Raw genomic sequence first — 19,813 nt, 5'->3', positions numbered from 1 at the left:
CCGCCTCTGGATACTACCCATACTCAGTGAGAGGTGGGGCTCCAGCCTCACCTTGCGGCTTCAAGCAAGTCCACTAAAGAACAGACTCCTTTTCCTGAAAATCGCCTGTATCGTGTTAACCAATTCACAGAAGATATCTTATTTCTTTTCGAAACACCGTTTCTCCAGAGGCTTTTTTCCAGCCGTGTAGACGAGCCGCTTATATTACCAAATCCGTCTCAATCGTAAACACTGCACTACACAACTGTTATCAACAGATTCGAAACACACACCGGGCCAAACCATGATTCCGATCGTTTTGACGACATGGACGCTGGATAAACTGAAAAAGCCTGCATTTGAAGAAAAGTCGTCTACAGAAGTCGCCTATGCTGGAAAGGTGTATTCATTTGCAGCCATTCAGGACCAGGCCACAGATCTCGAGAGATGTGGCAACGAAATATGGGTTTTGCTAGGGCCAACGGGAAGCGGCAAAACGACAACTTTGAAAAAGTATTTAAACATCTTCAGTGCCCTCAATGGCCAGATGTCAGCCTGTGAGGTCAGCTGCAACACCTTCTTTGTGGACTTACTAGATAACAAGACCAGAAAGCTGTACTTGAGTCACATGCCCGTGGAAAAGCAGCTCAAGAGGTGCCCGTGCTCAGAGGAGAATATCAAAAAAGTGCTTTCCTTGAGGAATACCGCCTCGACAAAGACAAACGCCCATTCGAGTCGTTCTTGTATGCTAGTGACATTGAAGGCAGAGTGTGGAAACCTTACTATCCTTGATATGATGGGGAACGAGAAGTTCGAAGCCAATGCCGCCACTTCAAACTCTTTTGCTAATCTGAACGTTTCTTCCATCACACAGGCTTTGCTTAACAGAACCAGCAACAAGAGATCTTCCAACCTCGTCACCAACATGATCTTCAACGACCACAGTCTGCTGAAGTTGAAGTTTGTGTTGCATTTGGACAAAACGGGAGACAAGGCTTTGATCAAGTCCTCGTTGAACAATATTGCTGATGTGGTGAAGGGATTCAGAATGAATGAGAAACCGAAAATGGCTACCACAAAACCTCAAGCTCTACCGCTGTATGCTAGAACTACTGCAGCGTCATTGAGTCCAAAGAAGAGAGCTGTAAAGAGGCCATCGATGGTACCATCTAAACAGCCCTTGAAGCAGCCCAAACTCAATATTCCCAAGATGCCAGCATCCAAAGCTCAGAATGCCAAACCTTCGGTTTCCACTAACGAGCCGACTTTCATGCAAAAGTTACGGCAGGCTCAGAAGGACGATACAAAGGCGGAGAAGAAGGAAAAGGAGAGGCAGAAGAGAGACGAGAAAGTAGGCCAGATCCAAGAAGAGGTGAATGGCTTGAAAGACGAGGTTAAAAAAGCACGGCTAGCGACTGTTCCTTTAAAGGAGCAGATTGCCAGATTCAAGCAGTTGTTTGAAGAAGCCGCAGAAGAACTGAGTTTGCTTCGTCTGGGAAAGAGCGATTTAGAACTGGATTTACTGAAGAAGGCAGAGGAAATCATAACCGCTAATTCTGCCAGAGTGCAATCTGAAGAAACGGCACAAAAAATTAAAACGGAGATGGAAGCAGCAGAACAGAGTTTTAAAGCCAAGACTGATGAAAACGAACAGCTTCAGAAACAAATCCAAGAGCAGATTGCCCTTCTCAGTCAGAAAGGCGATGAGTTGAACAAGCAGATTGAGGATAAGAATAGCCGGGTTGTGGAGCTTGAAGAAGATATAAAGAAGGTAAAGCTTGAGAGAGATGAGGAAGTTGCCGGCCTTCAAAGCAGGCTTAAGTCACTGGACAAGATGCTTCAGGAAGAAAAAGAGAATTACAGACTTTTCGAGGAAAAGCTACCTAAAGAAGGAGTAATTTTCAAACGTGTGGGTGATGGTTTTGAAGAGATTTCTCAGGATTCCATAAGCTCAGCTGTTGAACTAGCCGAGCTTCAGCTGTCCTACGATACCCTCAAAGACGAGATGAAGAAGCAAGAAGAATCACACAAGGAAAACCACGAGTTCTTAAAAAAGAAGATCAAAAACTTGCGAATCGATAACGAACATCTTGAAAAGAAGTACGAGAAAGCCCTGAATCTGATCAAAAAGTGGAAAGGTCGGAACGAGACTTTGGCTAGTGACATAAAAACCATGGAGTCAACCGAAGCAGCCCAAAAGAGCCGAATTTCAGAACTTGAAGAAAAAGTCAAGGAACTCGAGAAATACAAATCTAAATGTGAACATCTCGACTGCAATCTCCAGGAACTCAGGACCCTGTCTCATGAGGAGGAGAACCGCCTTCGAACCAAGGTTACGGATTACAAGCAAAAGTACAAAAAGCTTTTAAATGAGCAGACCGTGCCCAGTTTGTTCCGTCCTGTAATTCATGAGGATACCGATTACAAGACGTATCTCAAGGAGAAGAGGAAAAACGAAATCCAAAGCAGTCCTCTCAAGGAGGCTAATACCAACAGAGAACAGAACAAGAGGCATTCTCTTAATGAGCCGCTCAAAGTAACGGCATGATAACGAAATACCCAGCCATGATGTAACTAGATACCCTAATTGATAATATGACGAGTAAGCATCACAGGCATTGAAATGAAGTAGGTGATAAATGAAAGGAAAGAAGCTGCAATCTGGGGTTTGCCAGAGCCTACAATTGATAGTACTAGTACGATAGCTTCAACGAGGTATTATACAAACATATTCTCTCTATCAATATTCGAATTGCCCTGAGAGTTTGAAGTCCTATTGAATCCCCATTCCAAAGCAGAAGCACCTACACTGAGCCATACGAAGTCGTTCATTGGTCTATACTTTTCATTACACGGTTCTTCTGTCGGTGAAGAAACGCACAACAGGGCCCAAGCCAGTCACATCCACGGTCTTCTCAAACCAGTTCAACAACAATCCGCCCTGCTTGGCGCCGTACGTCGTGTTCATGTTCTTGTACAAGTACTTCACCAAGTTGTCCTGCTGGTCCAGGTCCAACTGCTTGACGATATTGCTGAACTCATTCACGTTGTTGTTGTTTTTGATCGACACAAGCACCTCAAACACGGTCTCTGCGTGCAAGTTCTTGGTGGCCTCGTCGGCAACATAAGGAGGATTGTCCAAAGCCAATTGCAAAGCTGGCACGAACTGACCCAGCGACAACTGCTGCTTCACCTGTTTGGAAACGGCCTCGATGTCCTGGTAAGAAACAGCAGGCAAGTCCGGCACAAGGTCCTCCTTGGAAAGGTGGTTTTCCGGTTCGAGGGCGTCGATATCGATTCTTCTCCAGTCCTCCATTATGGTGTAGTTCTATCTGGAGTAGTTGATACCTCACTACTTAGGGTCGCGAGTGTGCAGGTCTCGAGGTCCACACCCCGGAGGAGGTTGGTTTACGGTGGTAGGATTTGTGGTTTTGGGGATGGAAATTGGGATATTTGGAATATGGTGGATATTTATGCAGATTGTATTTTGGAGATTTTCGTGAAGTCGGGTGTGGGATTTAGTGTATGGTAGTACCCCGAGAAACGGACCGGTAGGCAGGTAGAAGTAAAGTGTAGTTTATTGAAGGTGAAGCAAAGATAGTAAAATAGGGAACAGGCTATTATTTCAATTATCGATACTAGAAGTGGATACCTTTGTGGTCAATTGAATGGGGTGTCAGGATGGGTATCATATCAGGGCAATCGTGAGGTGCGGTGGTTGAAGAGCTAGTGTAATTTGACAATCAGCATGACAGCCGCTATATGGTTGTATAAGTTCCCCATAACTTTTGAAAGTTTTTCGATATCCGAAGGAGAGTCAAGAGATATTAAGCTTTTCAGCTTTCCTGGGGCATCAATTATGACCATGAGAGGACTCAAATTGCCCCACTGAACAAACCATCAACAATTTGCACACCTGACCTCGGATTCCAGAAATACGAAGGCCTTTCGATTTATTGTCGGTTCAGAGCCGAAACCTTAAACTCATCAACTTGATGGTGATTGATAATTTCATATTAGGCAGTCCAATGAGCAAAACATGTGCAACACCAACACACGAGAAGTCAGCACAAGTACTCTGTTTCGGACCTCCATATTTCGACATTCCTTCTTCACAAGTATCAACAACCCTACCCAATTCACCACTCCTTCGTACCATCAACAACCACCTCATCCTCACCATCATCACCATAATCACTAGTGCCTCTATCACACTTCCCCCACCCACCCTACACCATCTTCCTGTTCCGTTTATTCTACTGTACATCACTTCTTGGCTCTCTTGGGCGCCGTCTCCTCGGGATCGTCTCTAGCGTTATCTCCAACCTCAGCTGCAAACTTGTCGATGAACGCCAACACCGAATCCTTGAGTTTCCGCAGATCCACGATAATCACCACAAGCCCGTCGCTGCCAACCTCGTACTTGATGTGGGACTCGTTGGGCACAGCAACCTCCTCATCGAATTTGTCGAAAAACTGGTCCACCTCATCGAACGTCTGAACACAGTCAAGCATGCGTTCTTCCATTTCGCCTTCCGGCACGTCGGGCGAATTGACCACGACGATCGCCCTCATGGGGTTTTCCAAGCCGTCGTCGCCCTCTGGCGGCCGTGGGATGTCGATTTCTTCTGATGCCATGGAAAAAGACTGGTTGTGCCTGCAGATGAGAGGCTCTGGTGATAGAGGTGGGTGGAGTCCAGGAATTCAAAGGGAAGATGTGAAGTGAATTTTTTGGATTCGAGGATTCATGTTTTTGGCAATTATGGGGCTTTTGATGTATTTTTGTTGTTTATGGTGTTTTTGCTTGTGGTGGTGGATGGCTCTTGGTGTATTATGAGACTCATCGGTTGCAGCCATTGAGTACTGAGATGAGGATGTGAAGAAGAGGTGAGAGAAAACGGACTTTTTTTTTTTTTTTTTTTTTTTTTTTTTTTTTTTTTTTTTTTTTTTTTTTAACTTTCTTCTCTTTGCTGACTCTTAAGAGTACAAAAAGACTTCAAAATAAGATTTTGTTGGCTTTGGAATTGTAGGTCGGCGGTGTATATCATTTGCAGCAATTCAGCCGTGCTGATAAGCAGACTGAAGTATTAGATGACAGTACATAATTTAGCATAAAATGCTTGAAAATAAGAAATATCTTATCGTACCACTGGTAATTGACTATCTGCAGATTTTGCTTTGCGGTATAAAATGACACCAAAGTACATATATAGCTATCATCTTGAACCCTCTTGAAGATACAACTATATTCGTATCTGCCACAAAGAACCTTCTTAAAATGGCATGTTTCACTACAACAACCTCTCCACTACACCAGATCTCACAATACATCATATCATTTATTCTAACACGAAAGCACACATGGTCCTACAACCGTGGCTTGGATAGTCACGAGCTCCACTTCTTGAACTGGTTGATCAAGCCGTTGGTGGATGGATCGTGGTCAGAAACGTCTCCGGACTCGTCCAACTCCTTGCCAATGGCCTTGGCCAACACCTTACCCAACTCAACACCCCACTGGTCGAACGAGTTGATGTTCCAGATGGCACCCTCGACGAAAGTGACGTGCTCATAGTAGGCAATCAAAGCACCCAAAGCAGCTGGGGTGATTTTCTGGGCCAAGATGGAGGTGGTGGGTCTGTTACCAGAGAAGACCTTGTGAGGCACCAAACCGCCAGTGGCACCTTCCTTTTGCACCTGGTTCTCGTCCTTACCCACCATCAAAGCCTCAGACTGAGCAAAGAAGTTAGAGGCCAACATGCGCTGGTGCAAGTTGTTCTCAATTGGGTTGTGGGACTGAGCAGCGAGAATAAAGTCCGCTGGGATCAATTTCGTACCCTGGTGCACCAACTGGAAGAAAGAGTGCTGGGCATTGGTGGCAGGCTCGCCAAACAAGATGGTGCCGGTCTGGTAGTTGGTAAAGGAGTTACCTCTGGTGACAGACTTACCGTTGGACTCCATGGACAACTGCTGGAGGTAGGCTGGGAATCTGTGCATGTACTGGTCGAAAGGAGCAACCAAGTGGGTCTGGGCGCCGAAGAAGTTGTTGTACCACACGGACAAAAGACCACCGAGGACAGCGACGTTGTGTTCCAATGGAGTGGAGGTGAAGTGCTCGTCGAAAGCCTCGGCACCCTTCAAGAAGTCGTTGAAGTTGTCGAAACCAATGTAGATGGCCACAGACAAGCCAATGGCCGACCAGACGGAGTAACGGCCTCCGACCCAGCTCTCAAAACCAAACATGTTCTTGGTGTCGATACCGAACTTGGCCACCTGCTCGGCGTTGGTGGAAAGAGCAGCAAAGTGCTTAGCAATGTCGTTCTGCTGGGCCTTCTCCAAAAACCAAGCCTTGGCGGAGTTGGCGTTGGTGGTGGTCTCAGCAGTAGTAAAAGTCTTGGAGGCAATCAAGAACAAGGTGGTCTCCTGGCTCAAGCCCTTCAAGGTCTCGGCCAAGTGGGTGCCGTCAATGTTGGACACAAAGTGCACGTTCAAGCCCTCCTGGGAGTAGGCCTTCAATGCCTCGGTGACCATCACAGGACCCAAGTCGGAGCCACCAATACCAATGTTCACCACGTCAGTAATGGCCTTGCCGGTGAATCCGGTCCACTTACCAGAACGGATATCGTCAGAGAACTCCTTCATGTGCTTGAGCACGGAGTCAACCTCCGGAGCGGTGTTCTCGCCATCCACCTTCATCTCCTTGAGCTTTCTGTTTCTCAAGGCAACGTGGTACACGGCTCTGTCCTCGGTTTCGTTGATCTTGGAGCCCTTGAACATCTCGTCTCTGAGGTGCTCCACGCCAGCCTCCTTGGCCAAGGCCACAAGGTCCTTCTTGACCTCGTCGTTGATGATGTTCTTGGAGAAGTCAAAGAGAATCTCCAGGCCGTCGAAGTTCTTGAAGGTTTCAGAGAACTTGGCAAATCTCTCAGGATCATGGGCAAACTCGTCCTTGACCTTGAGGGTCTTGCCGACCTGCTCGTACACAGACTCGAGGCGCTTCCAGGCGGGCAATTCGGAAGAAAGGTTGAAGTTGGAGTATTGGGACATAAAGAAGATGTGGTATGTGGAAGAGGAAAAGTTGGTTTTCTCGCGGTCAGCTGAGGTCCATGTCACCACCTCCTGACGGGTGGCACAGACTGCTTATTTATGGAGATTTAGAGGGTCCGTGTTGGTCAGATTTTTCCGGAGATTACGAATCTGGGCTTGGTTTATCTATTGTGACTAAGCGTGGCCAGCTGGCCCGGGGTCTTTGTGGTCGCAGCAACTACATCAGATTAGTAATGGCGTTTTAGAAACTGTGCTTTTCGGTCGGCGTCGGAGTAGGTTTAGTGGAAAGTTTGGGGCGTCTTTTGGGTGATTTTCTGGGATTGAGTGAATTGGGCCAATAGCGGAGGATCTAGGGAGGCCGATTGGAGGTTGCTAATCAGGGTCTGAGGTGGAGGGGGTAGATTAAGGAAAAGAAAAACAGAAATTTGAATAAGTTTTTGTTTTTGAATTTTAGCGTTGACAGAGATTTTGAAAGAATTGAGCTTGGAAAAGCTGGTTCAGAGGTTTGGGACTGGGATGGCCGGATCGTAAGGCCCACATGCTTCGGTAATGGTTCCTGAAAGTTGCAGCCACAAACCGCCCGGCGCCAGTCCATTATTTCTTTTTCACTTTTACGAGAAATATTAATTCAGATTCATGGAGATCTTGAAATTCTGTCAAATCCCTCTTTAATCACCTCTCGGTCAATTCATCGATCAGCCTCACCCGGCTAGACTTCGTGGTAACTGAAAGTTCAGCCTATGCCCTTGGCATGCTCATTGTTAAATTGCGCTGCACCGACCTCCGATCCGGATAGCTTCAAACAAACGAAAAACGCCTATTTTCTATGAAACCCTAAATTCCCGAAATCTTGAGAAATCCATTTTCAATCAAATCTCCAGATTGTCCAGCCTTGCGGTCTCGTTCGCGCATGCTGACACAAGATTTCCAGGGCATATGCGCTTAGCCGGTACCGGGCCGTTGAGCCGGTGCATCGTGAAAGTCCATGGACATGTGGAAGTGTCAGGAGCCAACGGGTTAACGAGTCAGAAGTCGTGAGATTTGAAGAAAATTGGAAAATTGGATTCTGGATAGTTGCCTACTTTGAATCGGTTATTGATCTGCTTAATCTATCGCAGTTCACCGTAGTTGATCGTAAATGATTCACATAAGGTATAGAGTTTGTGCCGAGAGGTTGTCTAACGCTTTGAAGCACTGACTCAGCTTTAGTGGAAGCATGATTGGTCTGATTTGTTGGTTTGTTCTGATTTGTTGGTTTGGTCTGATTCAGACTGGTATTCGTCTTTTCATATGCATCAAAAGATAGCCAAAATCGCCATTTAAGCACTAGTAGTTTTGGTAAGTACGGATTTTTATAAAAATACGTCATCAAAACCTAAGGAAGCCAAGCCCGCTCGCGTCAACGTTCGTCAACAGACACAATTGATGCACATGGAAAACGCAGAATCTTTCACCTACCACTATTTGTTTCTGCTGCTTAATGAGACCCAATTAGCTTTCAAGCGAAGCCTCGAATATCAACAGGAGACAGACTCTATGAAGAAGTCTTGCTTATCATCAATGGCATCTATTCCAGTATTTGATGAAACAGCAGATGCACGGTAATGAAAGCCTGAAAAGCCGAAAAGCTGAAATGGCTTTAGCGCAAATTGAAAGAGACAGAATGCATCAGAATTCCTTTGATCCGCTCACACCATTCATCGAAGCTGAGGATACCGAGATCCATGTGCTTAATGCTACTAGAGACCCCGATGTACCAAAACAATTTCTGGAATCCCCAGACCAGCACGCAGACTCAAAATAGCCAATACTACTCTTCCGAAAATTCAATCATTACATCACTCCAAGGCCTCATCCACTTTCTGTCCACATTCAGACTTGTTGATAGTCCACCATATAGGTGCGCATTCTAAAGTACTAATAAACCACGATGCCGGGGCTTCAATCGAAATGGGCTGCGGCAGCCGAGGAGCCAGAAATCAAGCAAGCGACTCCAGAAACCAAGAAATCATCGCCAAAACCTGCCACATCCGTTTTATCAAAATGGGCATCTGCAGAGCCTGAAGAACCCAAGAAAGAGCTCAAACCAAAGCTGAAGAAGAGAAACGAAGCACAAGTTCCCACGCCGCCACAGAGCTCTGAAACGGGTGAAATGCTGGATTTGGCAAAATCCTTTGGTGACAGACTCGGCGTCAAGGATGAACCGAAAAGGAGATCGAAAAGAAACAGAAACAGGGATACTCATCGTGATGCTCCTAGACAACAGAGAGGTGCTCAAAACTCCAGGAATCACGAGGAACGTGAGGATCACGAAGGCCAGCAGGAGGAACACTGGGAAGACGTTTCGGACGAAGAAGAAGAGGATTTGTTTGAGGATAAGCTCTATGAAAAAGGACCCATGACAGATGCTGCCAAGTCTCTAGCGATGAGAATAGGAGCTCCTGCCGAGGAACCAAAGGCGGAAAAGACGCCCAAGGGCCCTAGAGAGTCGAAACACAAAGATCACAAGGAGCAGAAGTCCAGACCTAAGGAGCCAAAACCAGCCAAGGAGTCTCAAGAACCAAAGGGCAAGTATATGACGCCCAAGCAGAAGAAGCTTTTGGAGGAGAAACAGAAACAGGAGAAGCTCAAGGCCGAGCAGGCAGAGAAGGAGCGCAAGATCAAGGAGGAGGTGAGGCAGATGTTTGAGCTGATGGAGGACAAGTCGACCAACTGGGCTGACATTGATGAGTAGCGGAGAGAGTTTAGCCGATTGAGGTCATTGACGCTGAAACAAGAAGAACGGAGCTCAAAGAGAGAATCATCTTTTGATGAGGATGAATGTTGGTTGAATTTTACTTGTATTCACTGTGGGGATAGAAGGGCCGCTGATGGCAAGACTCCAGCCTGCTTTGTATTACACATAAGCCAGACATTTGAAGCTACACGAAGCTATTGAGCAAATTTTGAATTAATTGGTTTTTAGAATGAGACCCACCAAAGACACTCGAGGGAAATGGGTGCAGCGATCGACCAACCCAAAGGCACCAAATTCTTCCAAACTCTGGATTTCAATCGCTCCAAGACAATTGAAACAAATTCGTTATGACACGTCATTCAAGACATTCAAGACAATTGGGATCAATGTACACCGACTAGTGGAAACGACTGCACTAGCCTACTTCCCCGACACGATTCCAAACCAATTGGCCGTGACGAAAAGCAATAACTGTATTTTACACAACCAACAATTTTCCACCTTATCGCACTTTATCTCCAACCTTAATTGTAAGTAATCAATCCACCGGTTCCTAAGTGTATGGACCACCCCGCCATAACCAGTATCATGGTGCGCATATTCCCCAGACATCACCTCATATCCTTCTTTACACATCCACCATGATATCCACACAAAGGGCCCTAAAGCTACCGATAGGCCTATATAGCTTCAGAAACCGCTTGAATCCAAATAGTACAATCCTTTTTCAAAGATCTTTCGTCCTAAAACACCCCAAAATGTCCCAGTACGAACGAATGATGAAACAGAACCTCGTCAAAAAGACACTCCAAGAGAATCCCGGCATCCTCAATGGCAAAGGAACGATGAAAAAGCCACAAAATAGCTTCTTGACGGTCGTGCTCCTTGTGGCAGCGTCCAGTTCCCTTACAATGCTTGTATACCTAGGATCCAAGGTCTACAAGGTATCGCTGAACGAACTGGACAACGCGTCACAGTGTGCCTTTTTGCCCCTTTGGCTCAGCTTCAATTGGCCCTGGGACCGCAGATTTGGCTTCCCGCTGTACCTCAAGTACTTTGATCCCGAGTTCCACGAGTATGTGGAGAGCATCCCCAACTTCACGGATGACCTACATCTGCAAAACGTCCAGTTTCTGGTTTTGGACGAGCTTTTCCGCCTGAAGATTGTGAGGGACACGTTTGGCATTCCGCTTTTGCTTAAAACGGAAGATCTGGACTTCTTTGATAGCTGGATCGAGACTGAACACCCCACGATTCACGGACCCAAGATCACGATAACCAAATCCGACGGCAAAACTCATCTTGCGTGGCGCTGGGCGATATCTCCGCTTCCCTGGTGGGGCGATATCGATAAGGCACTTACAGCCTTTGGGTTCAAGCTAGATAGGCTAGATCCCAACGATGCGATGAAGAAAACCTCCGAAAAGTCTAGTGGGCGTGTTCACGAGGTTACTTCAATTGACATGAAGCCAAAGAGAGTGATTACTTCCGACAAAGACTACAATATCGTGTTTCTGGGTCTGTTCCACTTGAGCAACTCCTCTACAACCAAGGCAGGTAAGGTGAACTACACAGGTATGATTGACTTTGACCACATGGGAATCAACAAGGGTGCCCGGCTAACGCTGGTAGGGTTGATAGTGAGGGAGGACGAGAATGAGGTATGCTACAAGATCGTGTGATGTTGAGGGAAGAAGCCAGCCTTTCGAGAACATAGGAGAGTGTGAGACACTCGTAGCTTGCAAGAGTTATTAGTATGAACATCAGTAACTGTGAACTCAGCTACTGATACGGCCTTGAACATCGAAGGTAGCGGCTGATTATAAGGATAGCTTTGGTTGTTCAAGCGTTACACTCTGAACGTTGAAGCACTTGTATTGACTTTATTCATGACAAATATCAAAGACTGGGGGTCATTCACTCGACAATGCCTCGAGACGAGTGTATCAGGCATACTGAGGGGTTTCTCGGAGGATATGGCTGCAACCAACACAGCAGCATAATTACACATCCTTTCAATGCTATACCCATGTGGCTTGGTCACTGTGGCGTTTACGTTTTTGTGGTTTCCGGACCGTATTATCCCAGGATTCCGTCTTATCACGACGACGCCTTACTGCCAAACTAATGTTCCTGTACTTACCGAGATAAGACAAAGATAAGAAACACCCACAAGCACCAGCGCATCATCCAAAGGTCCATTTTTCCTCCTTTGCAACGTGCCAATGAAGCGATCATCAACATCGCTGGCTAGTCTGGGAGCTAAGAGGGGGAAGAACTCGCCGAATGATATTCTCAATGATACTCCCGCGGAAGCTCCCGCGGATCATGAAAAATCGAACGGAAGACCAATCCAACCGACAAGAGCGTACAGGGCATGTGACTATTGTCGAAAACAAAAAACCAGGTGTTTCAGAAGTTCTCCTGCTGCCATTTGCTGTTTGCGGTGTCTCAGTGTGGGCATCCAATGCTCCTTCGAGACAGCTTATAGATCGGCAAATCCCGGAGTGAAAATCGTCAATGGAGTGCCTGAGCACTTGAGCGGGGACCAAACCGTGGAGGTTATACCTGGGAATAATGATCATTACATTTCTAGGGTCGATACGGATCATACCTCGTCCAAGAAACTCGACTTCTTATGCGGGTCTGTGACCAGGATTTTGGAGCTTCTCCAGGCGCAGAATGGAGCAACCCAATCGCAGTCCATTTTGAACAGTGACGTGAAGTTGCTCCTTGATGCAGCATCGACGATGAAAGACCATCCCACTTCACAGACCTTCCCTGTCACACCCCAGGTGATCCAGGATTCGGTGACAGAGGCCCTTGCAACGGACGTGCCGCAACAGGCTGAAGAAGAGCCTCCACATATCATTCTAGGCCCTTCAAAAGGCTTTGAGACATCCCCATTCAGTTTGTTGGCAGACAACCCAGGATCTGTGTCGAGGCCAGTACTGAACCTTCTCAAACTCAGAGCTTCACATGGCCAACCTGCAATTGTGCTGAGCGAAGGTGACATCATAGATGCTGGCGTTCTCACCAAACTTGAGGTAATTGACCTTATGAATGACTTCAGGAGCAATTACGGAAGATGGGTTCTGTTTCCCAGCGATATGTCTACGGAGGATTTGATAGACAGCGTCAGGAAAAAGTCTTCTCTTTTGATAACTACGTGCTGCTGTTTGTCGTTGAGATACTCCCTCAATGGCAAGCCGAACCCCGGTGACGTTGATAGCCACCGCAGAAAGAAAATCACATACAAATTGTTAATCCAGCATTTGCTTCGGGACCTCAACAAAACACTTCTCAAAGTCGCTTGTTTCCAGGGATGTGGCGACTCAAAGGGCGATATCGAAGACCTTCAAGCCATGGTTATTCTCTCAATCTACTCGATGTCCTTGTCCTCAATAGCGTGCAGCACCGTCGATGATGACCCTCTTCTTGATGATGAAGTCAGCATTAAAGAACTCAATATGGACTCATGGAGCCTTTCAGGCACCGCACTAACAACATTCATTTCCAAATCCAACTTCGGAATATTGCTCCACAGGGCAGAAGACGAAACGCCTAACTTTACATTCCTTTTTAACCAATTCGATTCTACCGAATACCAGACTCTCACGATGTACCGCATCTACAACCACCTCATTCTCAATCACTTGGCAAGTTGTATTTTCAGTGGAAGGATGTGCATTGTCGATCAGATCAGACTTAGCCATTGCAACCTCGCCCTAAGCCTACCCAGCGCTACAAACTTCGATGGCCGAATGGTAAGTGAAATTGGCATATTGTTGATCACTTACAACTATATTCAACTCAGCTGCAATGGAGCACTGGCAAACGATCCGGAGCAAGTAGAGCTTGCTTTCAAAGGCGTGAAGGAAGAGATCAAAGGATGGTACGAGCAATGGGAATACTTATTCTCCCAACCTGCGATCTCGTTTGTTGAGTCCACACTCTCATTTTGCCTCATACTTGTGCATCTCAGCTACACGCAAGAGAAGGTGGGGGCTTCTAAGCGTCAACCACCATCACCAGCGAGTATTCAAGACAGATTATTGACGTCACTCACAGACTGCGACAGAAAGTGCATAAGTCAGATCGTCTCGAGCGCCTACTACCTTGTTGATTTTTCTATAAAGATCCAGAACGACTCGTACTACGCGTACTTGTCGGACCAAATCCACTTTTTCTTCTATTTTGGTTGCGTTGTATTGCTCAAGGGCCTCAGCCATCTCAAAGCACACGATAAGCTTCACTATTTGAATGACCAAAATGATCAAAATGAGCTCAAGGAATCGACATGGAAAGATGCGCTAGTCAAGTCGAAGCAGCTCGTGGAGAAGTTGACAAGAATCTGCCAGGACAACACCGACGACTTGCTCACCAATTACCGAGACAGCCTTGTCGGCATAATGCAACAGGAATTTCCCATTGAGCTGAGCTAAGGCATCTTACGTGAGATGGCCCTTGAAGTTGCCCTCCATGTAATCGATATGGACGAAAGCACGCTCAACCATGGGCAAGCTCTCGATGGCGTACTGAAGCGCCTCGGCGATATCGTGGGCGTCTTTGAAGCTCAAGTTGTAATTTTCTGTGTCAAAGACAACGTCGATCTCCACATTCAAATTGTCACCAACATGGTACACCTTGAGGGCGGTGATTTGCTTGATACACTCAGCAAAACGATACGCCAAGTACAAAACCACTTTATAATCAGTGGCACTGGCCACGGCGCCTGTCAAGTTATCAATATGCTCAAATGCTGTATATCCCCAGCTGATGATGATGTAGACGGAAAGAATGAGGGCACCAAGCGGATCTGCCCACCAGATTCCAGCATAGTGACCAATAGTAGGCATGATCAAAGAGACGGTGTTGAAAATCACATCTGTCATGGCGTCTTGTGCCAAAGCCTGGACTGAACTGGACTTCGAGGATATACACCAAGCCCAGCAGATGATTTTAGCACCGATGGTGGCAAGCATGATAGCAATTGCATCGATGCCGATTTCCACAATTACCCTTTCTTCAGGTTTACTGAGAAAGAGCTTCTTGAAGGATTCAAGGCCAACTTGGAAAAAAGAGATGATAATGATCACCGAGAAAATGAGGATTCCCAACGGCTCGAGCTTCGTTCGGCCAATAGGATACAAGATCTGAGATTGCCAGTTCTTGTTGTTGGAGAGCCTGTTGGCGATGTAGATGATGAAGGTGGAAAGGAAGTCAAGCACGGAATCGACCAACGAGGCGATCACGGAAAGGGAGTTTGTCAAGAGCGAAATGATGATTTTTCCAATCAAAAGCACGGTGTTGACGGCGAAATTGACCAAAATAGCCACAAGCACGCTTTGAGAGGACTGTTCCTCATTGTAGCCGAGAAACTGGCCGCCTTCCCTGATATTACCGGGTTCAGCATTGAGTCTGGATTTTGAATTGGACTGTTCCATGGCCTCCAGCGTCGGCTCCGGCTCCTCGTCAAGCTGTGAAAGCTTGCTGGGGTTCTTCGGGTCAGTATAGGTATTCAACATGTTCAAGTGGATTTTGCCGTAGTCCAAGAAATTGTCGATTTCGGAGAAACGCTTAATGAGCTCGTTCTGGTCGGAGTAGAACTTGCGGAGCTTGCTTTTGGCGGATTTCGGGTCCACATAGCCGGCTTTCCAGTCTGCCAAAGGCAGCCAGTCTCCAATGAGCTTCTCAGGTCTCATTTCATTGAGCACACTCATGCGGCGAAACGGTCTTTCGTAGTCGTCGTTTTCCACATCCGCCAGTCCGACAGAGCCCGTGTCGGAAAAGGCAAAACTGGCCAAGTCGTGGGAGGAACCCATCGGATTCAGCACCGTGTAACCCGAAGAAAGAAGTCTCTGGAAAAACGGCATGTTTGGCTGGCTCCGGCCGGCTTTGTGGAGCTCCAATGCAGAAACCAGCATGCGGCGGTTATTGAGAACAGGCAGCCCAGACCCCGGCGGCCGAACTCCAGGGTTGTTTTGGGATGATTGAGGCGTCTTTCTCTGCTTGCTGAACGGGGCCCAAAGTACAGAGTTTCCGGCAGCGCCCGGAGCAAAGGAGCGGTTTCTGATTGGCCAGCGGCCACGTCTCGACCGCCCGCCTGCCGTTTGAGCACAGGCAGCAGGTCCAGCTTCAGTATGGGCATTGGAAATGGAGGTGGTGGGTAGCTTCTGTCAATGCGATGTGCACTGTGAGCCGTATGCCTGTCTGCGCAGGGACCGGTGCGGTTGGGGCGGGAGATTGCTGGCAGATTTTAAAAAATTTAATGGTCGGAGGACGTGCCGTATTTATAGTTTTTCTAGCCGTGCCTGTTTGAGAATTATTTTACGTCTGGGTTTGCGTTTTTGGCCTGTGGGGAAGATTCGCTTATCTCGCTTAAGCGGGTGGCTGCTGCTCGCCGCAACTATATGCCATGAGAGCGGGAGGATATGAGGATATTATTTGCGGATGCATGGGGTGAAATGGAGGGATTTTGCAGATTTGGAGGGATTTTGGAAATTTGGAAATTTGTTTTTGGAAATTGGTTTTGAGATTTGTGGACGGAGACAGAGACGGTGAAATGGGCTGGCCGAGTGGGATATAAGCAGGTTTTCATTGGTGGGATGGAGGTATTGTTGGAGAGTAATATGAGAGTTGGTGATTTTGGTTAGTTTTGGCGAGTTGGCTAGTTGGGCTGTAGTGATAAAGGGCTTGTACTGGGGAAGAAAGGCCATAAAAATGTATGATTTCGGGGAGCATATATACGAGAGTTTAAGCACTTTGTGATACGCAGAGGAGTGACTCGGCAGTTACTGGGGAGCAGGACTGATGTGGGCTATCAAAACTCCTTTTTGAGATATTTGGATTGTAGAAGAGTCGTTAGAATGGATGTAGCGGCAGGGCGATTATATTGCACGATATCGTCCGACAATATTCTTGTGCAATTGAATGGCAATCGTTGAAGGTAGCAAATGGATGTTTGCAGGAAATTATCAGATCAGTAGTTCTATCAGACGGCTTGAATCACCTACTTCAAGTCCCGTTGAGGGTCAGAAGTAACGGAGACTAATAGAACAGAATGAAGAATTGTGATAGATTGAGAGGTAATCACCTCAACACATTGGAAGAGGTTCTCTGCTTACCAATGTACAAGTGAGTACCGGTCATTCCGAAAAGTCGTTAACTTTCAACCAACCGGCCCTAACTTGCTTTGAAGGATGGCTTTGATGATGACCTCACATGCATTGAAGTTCGAGGTTAGAGGAATGTCATGAAGCGAAATGACGTGGAACATTTTAGTAAAATACATCATCACCAGCGAATATTTCCATTCAAGTTTATTTTAATCTTTATTAATAGTTCCAATAGTCACACTAACACAAGCATCAAGGTCAACATTTCTCAATTCTTCGATATGCGTATCCCCAAGTAGACAAAAATCCCGTAGCTCCAGGCGCTCCTGTCTTACTTCCTTTTTGTCACAATTGTTTTTAGTTAAATTCATCTGATTAAATGGAAAACCCTATTTAGATCTACGTAGAGAAAAAACCAACTTATCAGCTTCCAGACTAGCTCCACTTGACCACACCTGTGAACTAAATCGTACTCCTGTGTCGCCACTAGTTCTAGACTGCCATCTCTCAAATTCTTTACCTATTTCCATTCCGAAAAACATGCTTTATTAGGACATTCACTGTTATACAAATCACCTGGAGCTAGAAGTTCACATTCTGCTTTAGGGTTAGCTTTTGATCTCCATCGGTTAAACAAATTTTTGCATCTTTTTAAATGGTCACAGCCTTCTATCTACGAGTCTTTTAGAAAACAGGTTTTCAAAATACGAATTAAAATAGATATCAGATTTCGTTGGTCGCCTAATGCCCTACCATACTTCCATCTTTCGCAGCCAAACATGAAGCCACTTTTCTACGCCCACAAACACACAGAAACTAAAAAAACTTACCGAGTTCAAAAATCCTTTCTTCATCATCAATAAAAATAAAAACCAAAAAAATCCCACAAAATATCAACCCTACAAATGCATCAACTTTGCACCCTCATACACCAGCCCTGCACGTCTTTCGCGGTTACCCGCCCCGACACATAAAACACTTTTTTCTGCCATCTCGCTACACCATCACCAAAGGTATGTCTTCTTCCAAGACGCCGAAATGATTAACAAACTTTTATTTTAACTGAGGGTACATGCAGGACAAAACAGTACAAATAGGAATTCTTCGTTTATGATTTCGGCTTTTCCCTGTTGACTCGTGCTAACCAAAGGTATGTCGCTCTTGAGACATTATACTGATGATTGTTTACACAACATACTTCCTGGCGAACCCTGAGCCTCGGAAAAACATGCATCACCAGCTGACTTGTCATTTTTGGATCTCTTCTAACATCCAGTTGATTTGCTCTTCTTATTAGTAGTGTTGGAAGGCGCCGGTTTCAGGCGAAACCTTCGGTTTCCAAGGCAAGGTGTCTACATGATGAAAAACCATATTTTCAGTTCTGCTTCTGAACCAAACATTCCTGAAGATAACCCAATACCAAAGCTCAATTTCTGACAGACACCCTTGGAGCCCGCCTTCCATTCGTAGCCCTGTGACTACTCTACACTTTACTATGTCTATCGTTTTACTAAAGACGTGGCTAGACCGAGAAGATCACGATCTTGCCGTCGATACCAGAGGTGGAGACCTTGCCGCCCTCGTACCACTTGATGCTGGCGATGGTGTTCTGGTTGATCGTGCTCAAAGCCTTGCCGCTGCCCTTCTCGTTAGGACGGCTGGCCTTACCCTTCAAGTCCAATTGCTTGAACATGTTGAGAGCGTCGTGACTCGAGATCTCCTGCTCCTCCTCCACAGCAGGCACATCGTGGATCAAGTCCTTCTGCTTCTCAACGTGGAAAGCCTCGTGCCAGCCGTTTTGGTCACCCTCAAACACAATCAAGTTACAGTTGTGGCCGCCCACAATGATTCTGTTGCCCGAGTAGAGGAGCGACTTGAATGGCAAGTAGTTGGTCTTGATGGTGATGAAGGCAGCTGGAGGCTGGCCCTCTCCGCCAGGGTAAACCACCGAAATTGAGCCATCGTGGGTAACATACGCCAAAGACTCGCCCTGGCCGTCCTTGTTGAAGGTCACGTCGTGGACCCAAGCACCTGTTTCGTTGGAGAAGTCGCCCACAAGCGTCTGGAAAGGCAACTTGGAGCCCCAGACGGAAGGCTCAGGCTTCTCGTCGACGCCCTTGATGTAGCCCGAGAAAACACGCACGTGGCCGTCGGTGGAGCCCAGCGCCAACAACACGTTGTTGGGGTGCCACAGCAAGCTGGTGATGGTGGACTTGAGCGGCTTCTTCAAGTGCTTGGACACCCACCAGTCGTTCTCGGCTTCGTAGTAGCAGACGGCAATGATCCGGTCGGCCGAGCCAACAGCAAACTTGTCTCCGTTGGGAGACCACTTGCACACGGTGGCGGCTCTGTTGATTCTCAAAAGCACCAAGGTGGGTTTGAAGTCTCCAGCCTGATCGTTCCATTCCCACACAAGGGCGTTTCTGTCCTGGGAGCAGGTCAAGATCTTGGTTCCGTCAGGCGAGATGTCCACGGAAGTGACGGTCTTGTCGTGACCTTTCAAAGTCGTGATAAGCTGGGGCTTGGTTTTGGAGTTCACCTGAGTCTGGTACAACTCCACGGTGTTGTCCTTGGTGACGGCCAAAAGCTCGTATCCAGGAGCAAAGCAGTGGTCCTTGATGGGCTCGTGTCCCAATTGATATACTATAGGCTGCAGCATGGTGCACAGGAGCTTCTCTCTACTGTGGTGAAGGATGTAGTTGAGATTTGGAGATCTGGAGTGAGCTATGTGTTGGTCAAGACCCGTACACCACGGTCGGTCCGACCGGACTTGCAACCGATTTCCGTCAATATTTTTATATTTTATTTGAGTAGCGTAGTGGGAATAGGGGTTTATGATTGTAGGAGAGGAATTGCTTGGATTGGGGCGTTGTGTGTGGATATACAGGGTAGGTGTTTCTTGAGAAGTTGAGACATGAAGGCTAATCAGAAC

General features: G+C 46.7%; 8 protein-coding genes across 8 annotated transcripts; 3 read left to right on the top strand and 5 right to left on the bottom strand. All coding sequences in view use genetic code 12, as the record gives it.

Moving 5' to 3' along the window:
- Nucleotides 1-283: 283 nt before the first annotated feature.
- Nucleotides 284-2,527, top strand: CXQ87_002048 (uncharacterized protein; the record flags this gene model as incomplete). Its single annotated transcript, XM_025480569.1, has 1 exon — nt 284-2,527. One exon carries the CDS (start codon nt 284-286, stop codon nt 2,525-2,527), a length of 2,244 nt encoding a protein of 747 aa, XP_025334869.1.
- A 300-nt stretch (nt 2,528-2,827) lies between these two features.
- On the bottom strand, nt 2,828-3,295 carry ARC15 (Arc15p; the record flags this gene model as incomplete). Its single annotated transcript, XM_025480568.1, has 1 exon — nt 2,828-3,295. The coding sequence occupies one exon, from the start codon at nt 3,293-3,295 to the stop codon at nt 2,828-2,830; it is 468 nt and encodes a 155-aa protein (XP_025334868.1).
- Nucleotides 3,296-4,245: 950 nt separating this feature from the next.
- CXQ87_002046 (uncharacterized protein) lies at nt 4,246-4,617 on the bottom strand (the record flags this gene model as incomplete). Its single annotated transcript, XM_025480567.1, has 1 exon — nt 4,246-4,617. The coding sequence occupies one exon, from the start codon at nt 4,615-4,617 to the stop codon at nt 4,246-4,248; it is 372 nt and encodes a 123-aa protein (XP_025334867.1).
- A 750-nt stretch (nt 4,618-5,367) lies between these two features.
- On the bottom strand, nt 5,368-7,026 carry PGI1 (glucose-6-phosphate isomerase; the record flags this gene model as incomplete). Its single annotated transcript, XM_025480566.1, has 1 exon — nt 5,368-7,026. The coding sequence occupies one exon, from the start codon at nt 7,024-7,026 to the stop codon at nt 5,368-5,370; it is 1,659 nt and encodes a 552-aa protein (XP_025334866.1).
- Nucleotides 7,027-8,956: 1,930 nt separating this feature from the next.
- On the top strand, nt 8,957-9,760 carry FGR50 (Fgr50p; the record flags this gene model as incomplete). Its single annotated transcript, XM_025480565.1, has 1 exon — nt 8,957-9,760. The coding sequence occupies one exon, from the start codon at nt 8,957-8,959 to the stop codon at nt 9,758-9,760; it is 804 nt and encodes a 267-aa protein (XP_025334865.1).
- Nucleotides 9,761-10,521: 761 nt separating this feature from the next.
- On the top strand, nt 10,522-14,176 carry ZCF19 (Zcf19p; the record flags this gene model as incomplete). Its single annotated transcript, XM_025480564.1, has 3 exons — nt 10,522-11,374; nt 12,272-14,097; nt 14,159-14,176. The coding sequence occupies 3 exons, from the start codon at nt 10,522-10,524 to the stop codon at nt 14,174-14,176; spliced, it is 2,697 nt and encodes an 898-aa protein (XP_025334864.1).
- A 38-nt stretch (nt 14,177-14,214) lies between these two features.
- CXQ87_002042 (uncharacterized protein) lies at nt 14,215-15,639 on the bottom strand (the record flags this gene model as incomplete). The annotated part of the gene is made up of 1 exon (XM_025480563.1): nt 14,215-15,639. The coding sequence occupies one exon, from the start codon at nt 15,637-15,639 to the stop codon at nt 14,215-14,217; it is 1,425 nt and encodes a 474-aa protein (XP_025334863.1).
- Nucleotides 15,640-18,403: 2,764 nt separating this feature from the next.
- ARC40 (Arc40p) lies at nt 18,404-19,540 on the bottom strand (the record flags this gene model as incomplete). The annotated part of the gene is made up of 1 exon (XM_025480562.1): nt 18,404-19,540. The coding sequence occupies one exon, from the start codon at nt 19,538-19,540 to the stop codon at nt 18,404-18,406; it is 1,137 nt and encodes a 378-aa protein (XP_025334862.1).
- Between the last annotated feature and the right edge of the window lie 273 nt (nt 19,541-19,813).

This window comes from Candidozyma duobushaemuli, assembly GCF_002926085.2.
Source record: "Candidozyma duobushaemuli strain B09383 chromosome Unknown B_B09383, whole genome shotgun sequence".
NCBI classification, from domain to species: domain Eukaryota; kingdom Fungi; phylum Ascomycota; class Pichiomycetes; order Serinales; family Metschnikowiaceae; genus Candidozyma; species Candidozyma duobushaemuli.
The sequence above is the reverse complement of the archived record's forward strand: the minus strand, read 5'-3'. Positions and strand labels throughout refer to the sequence as shown.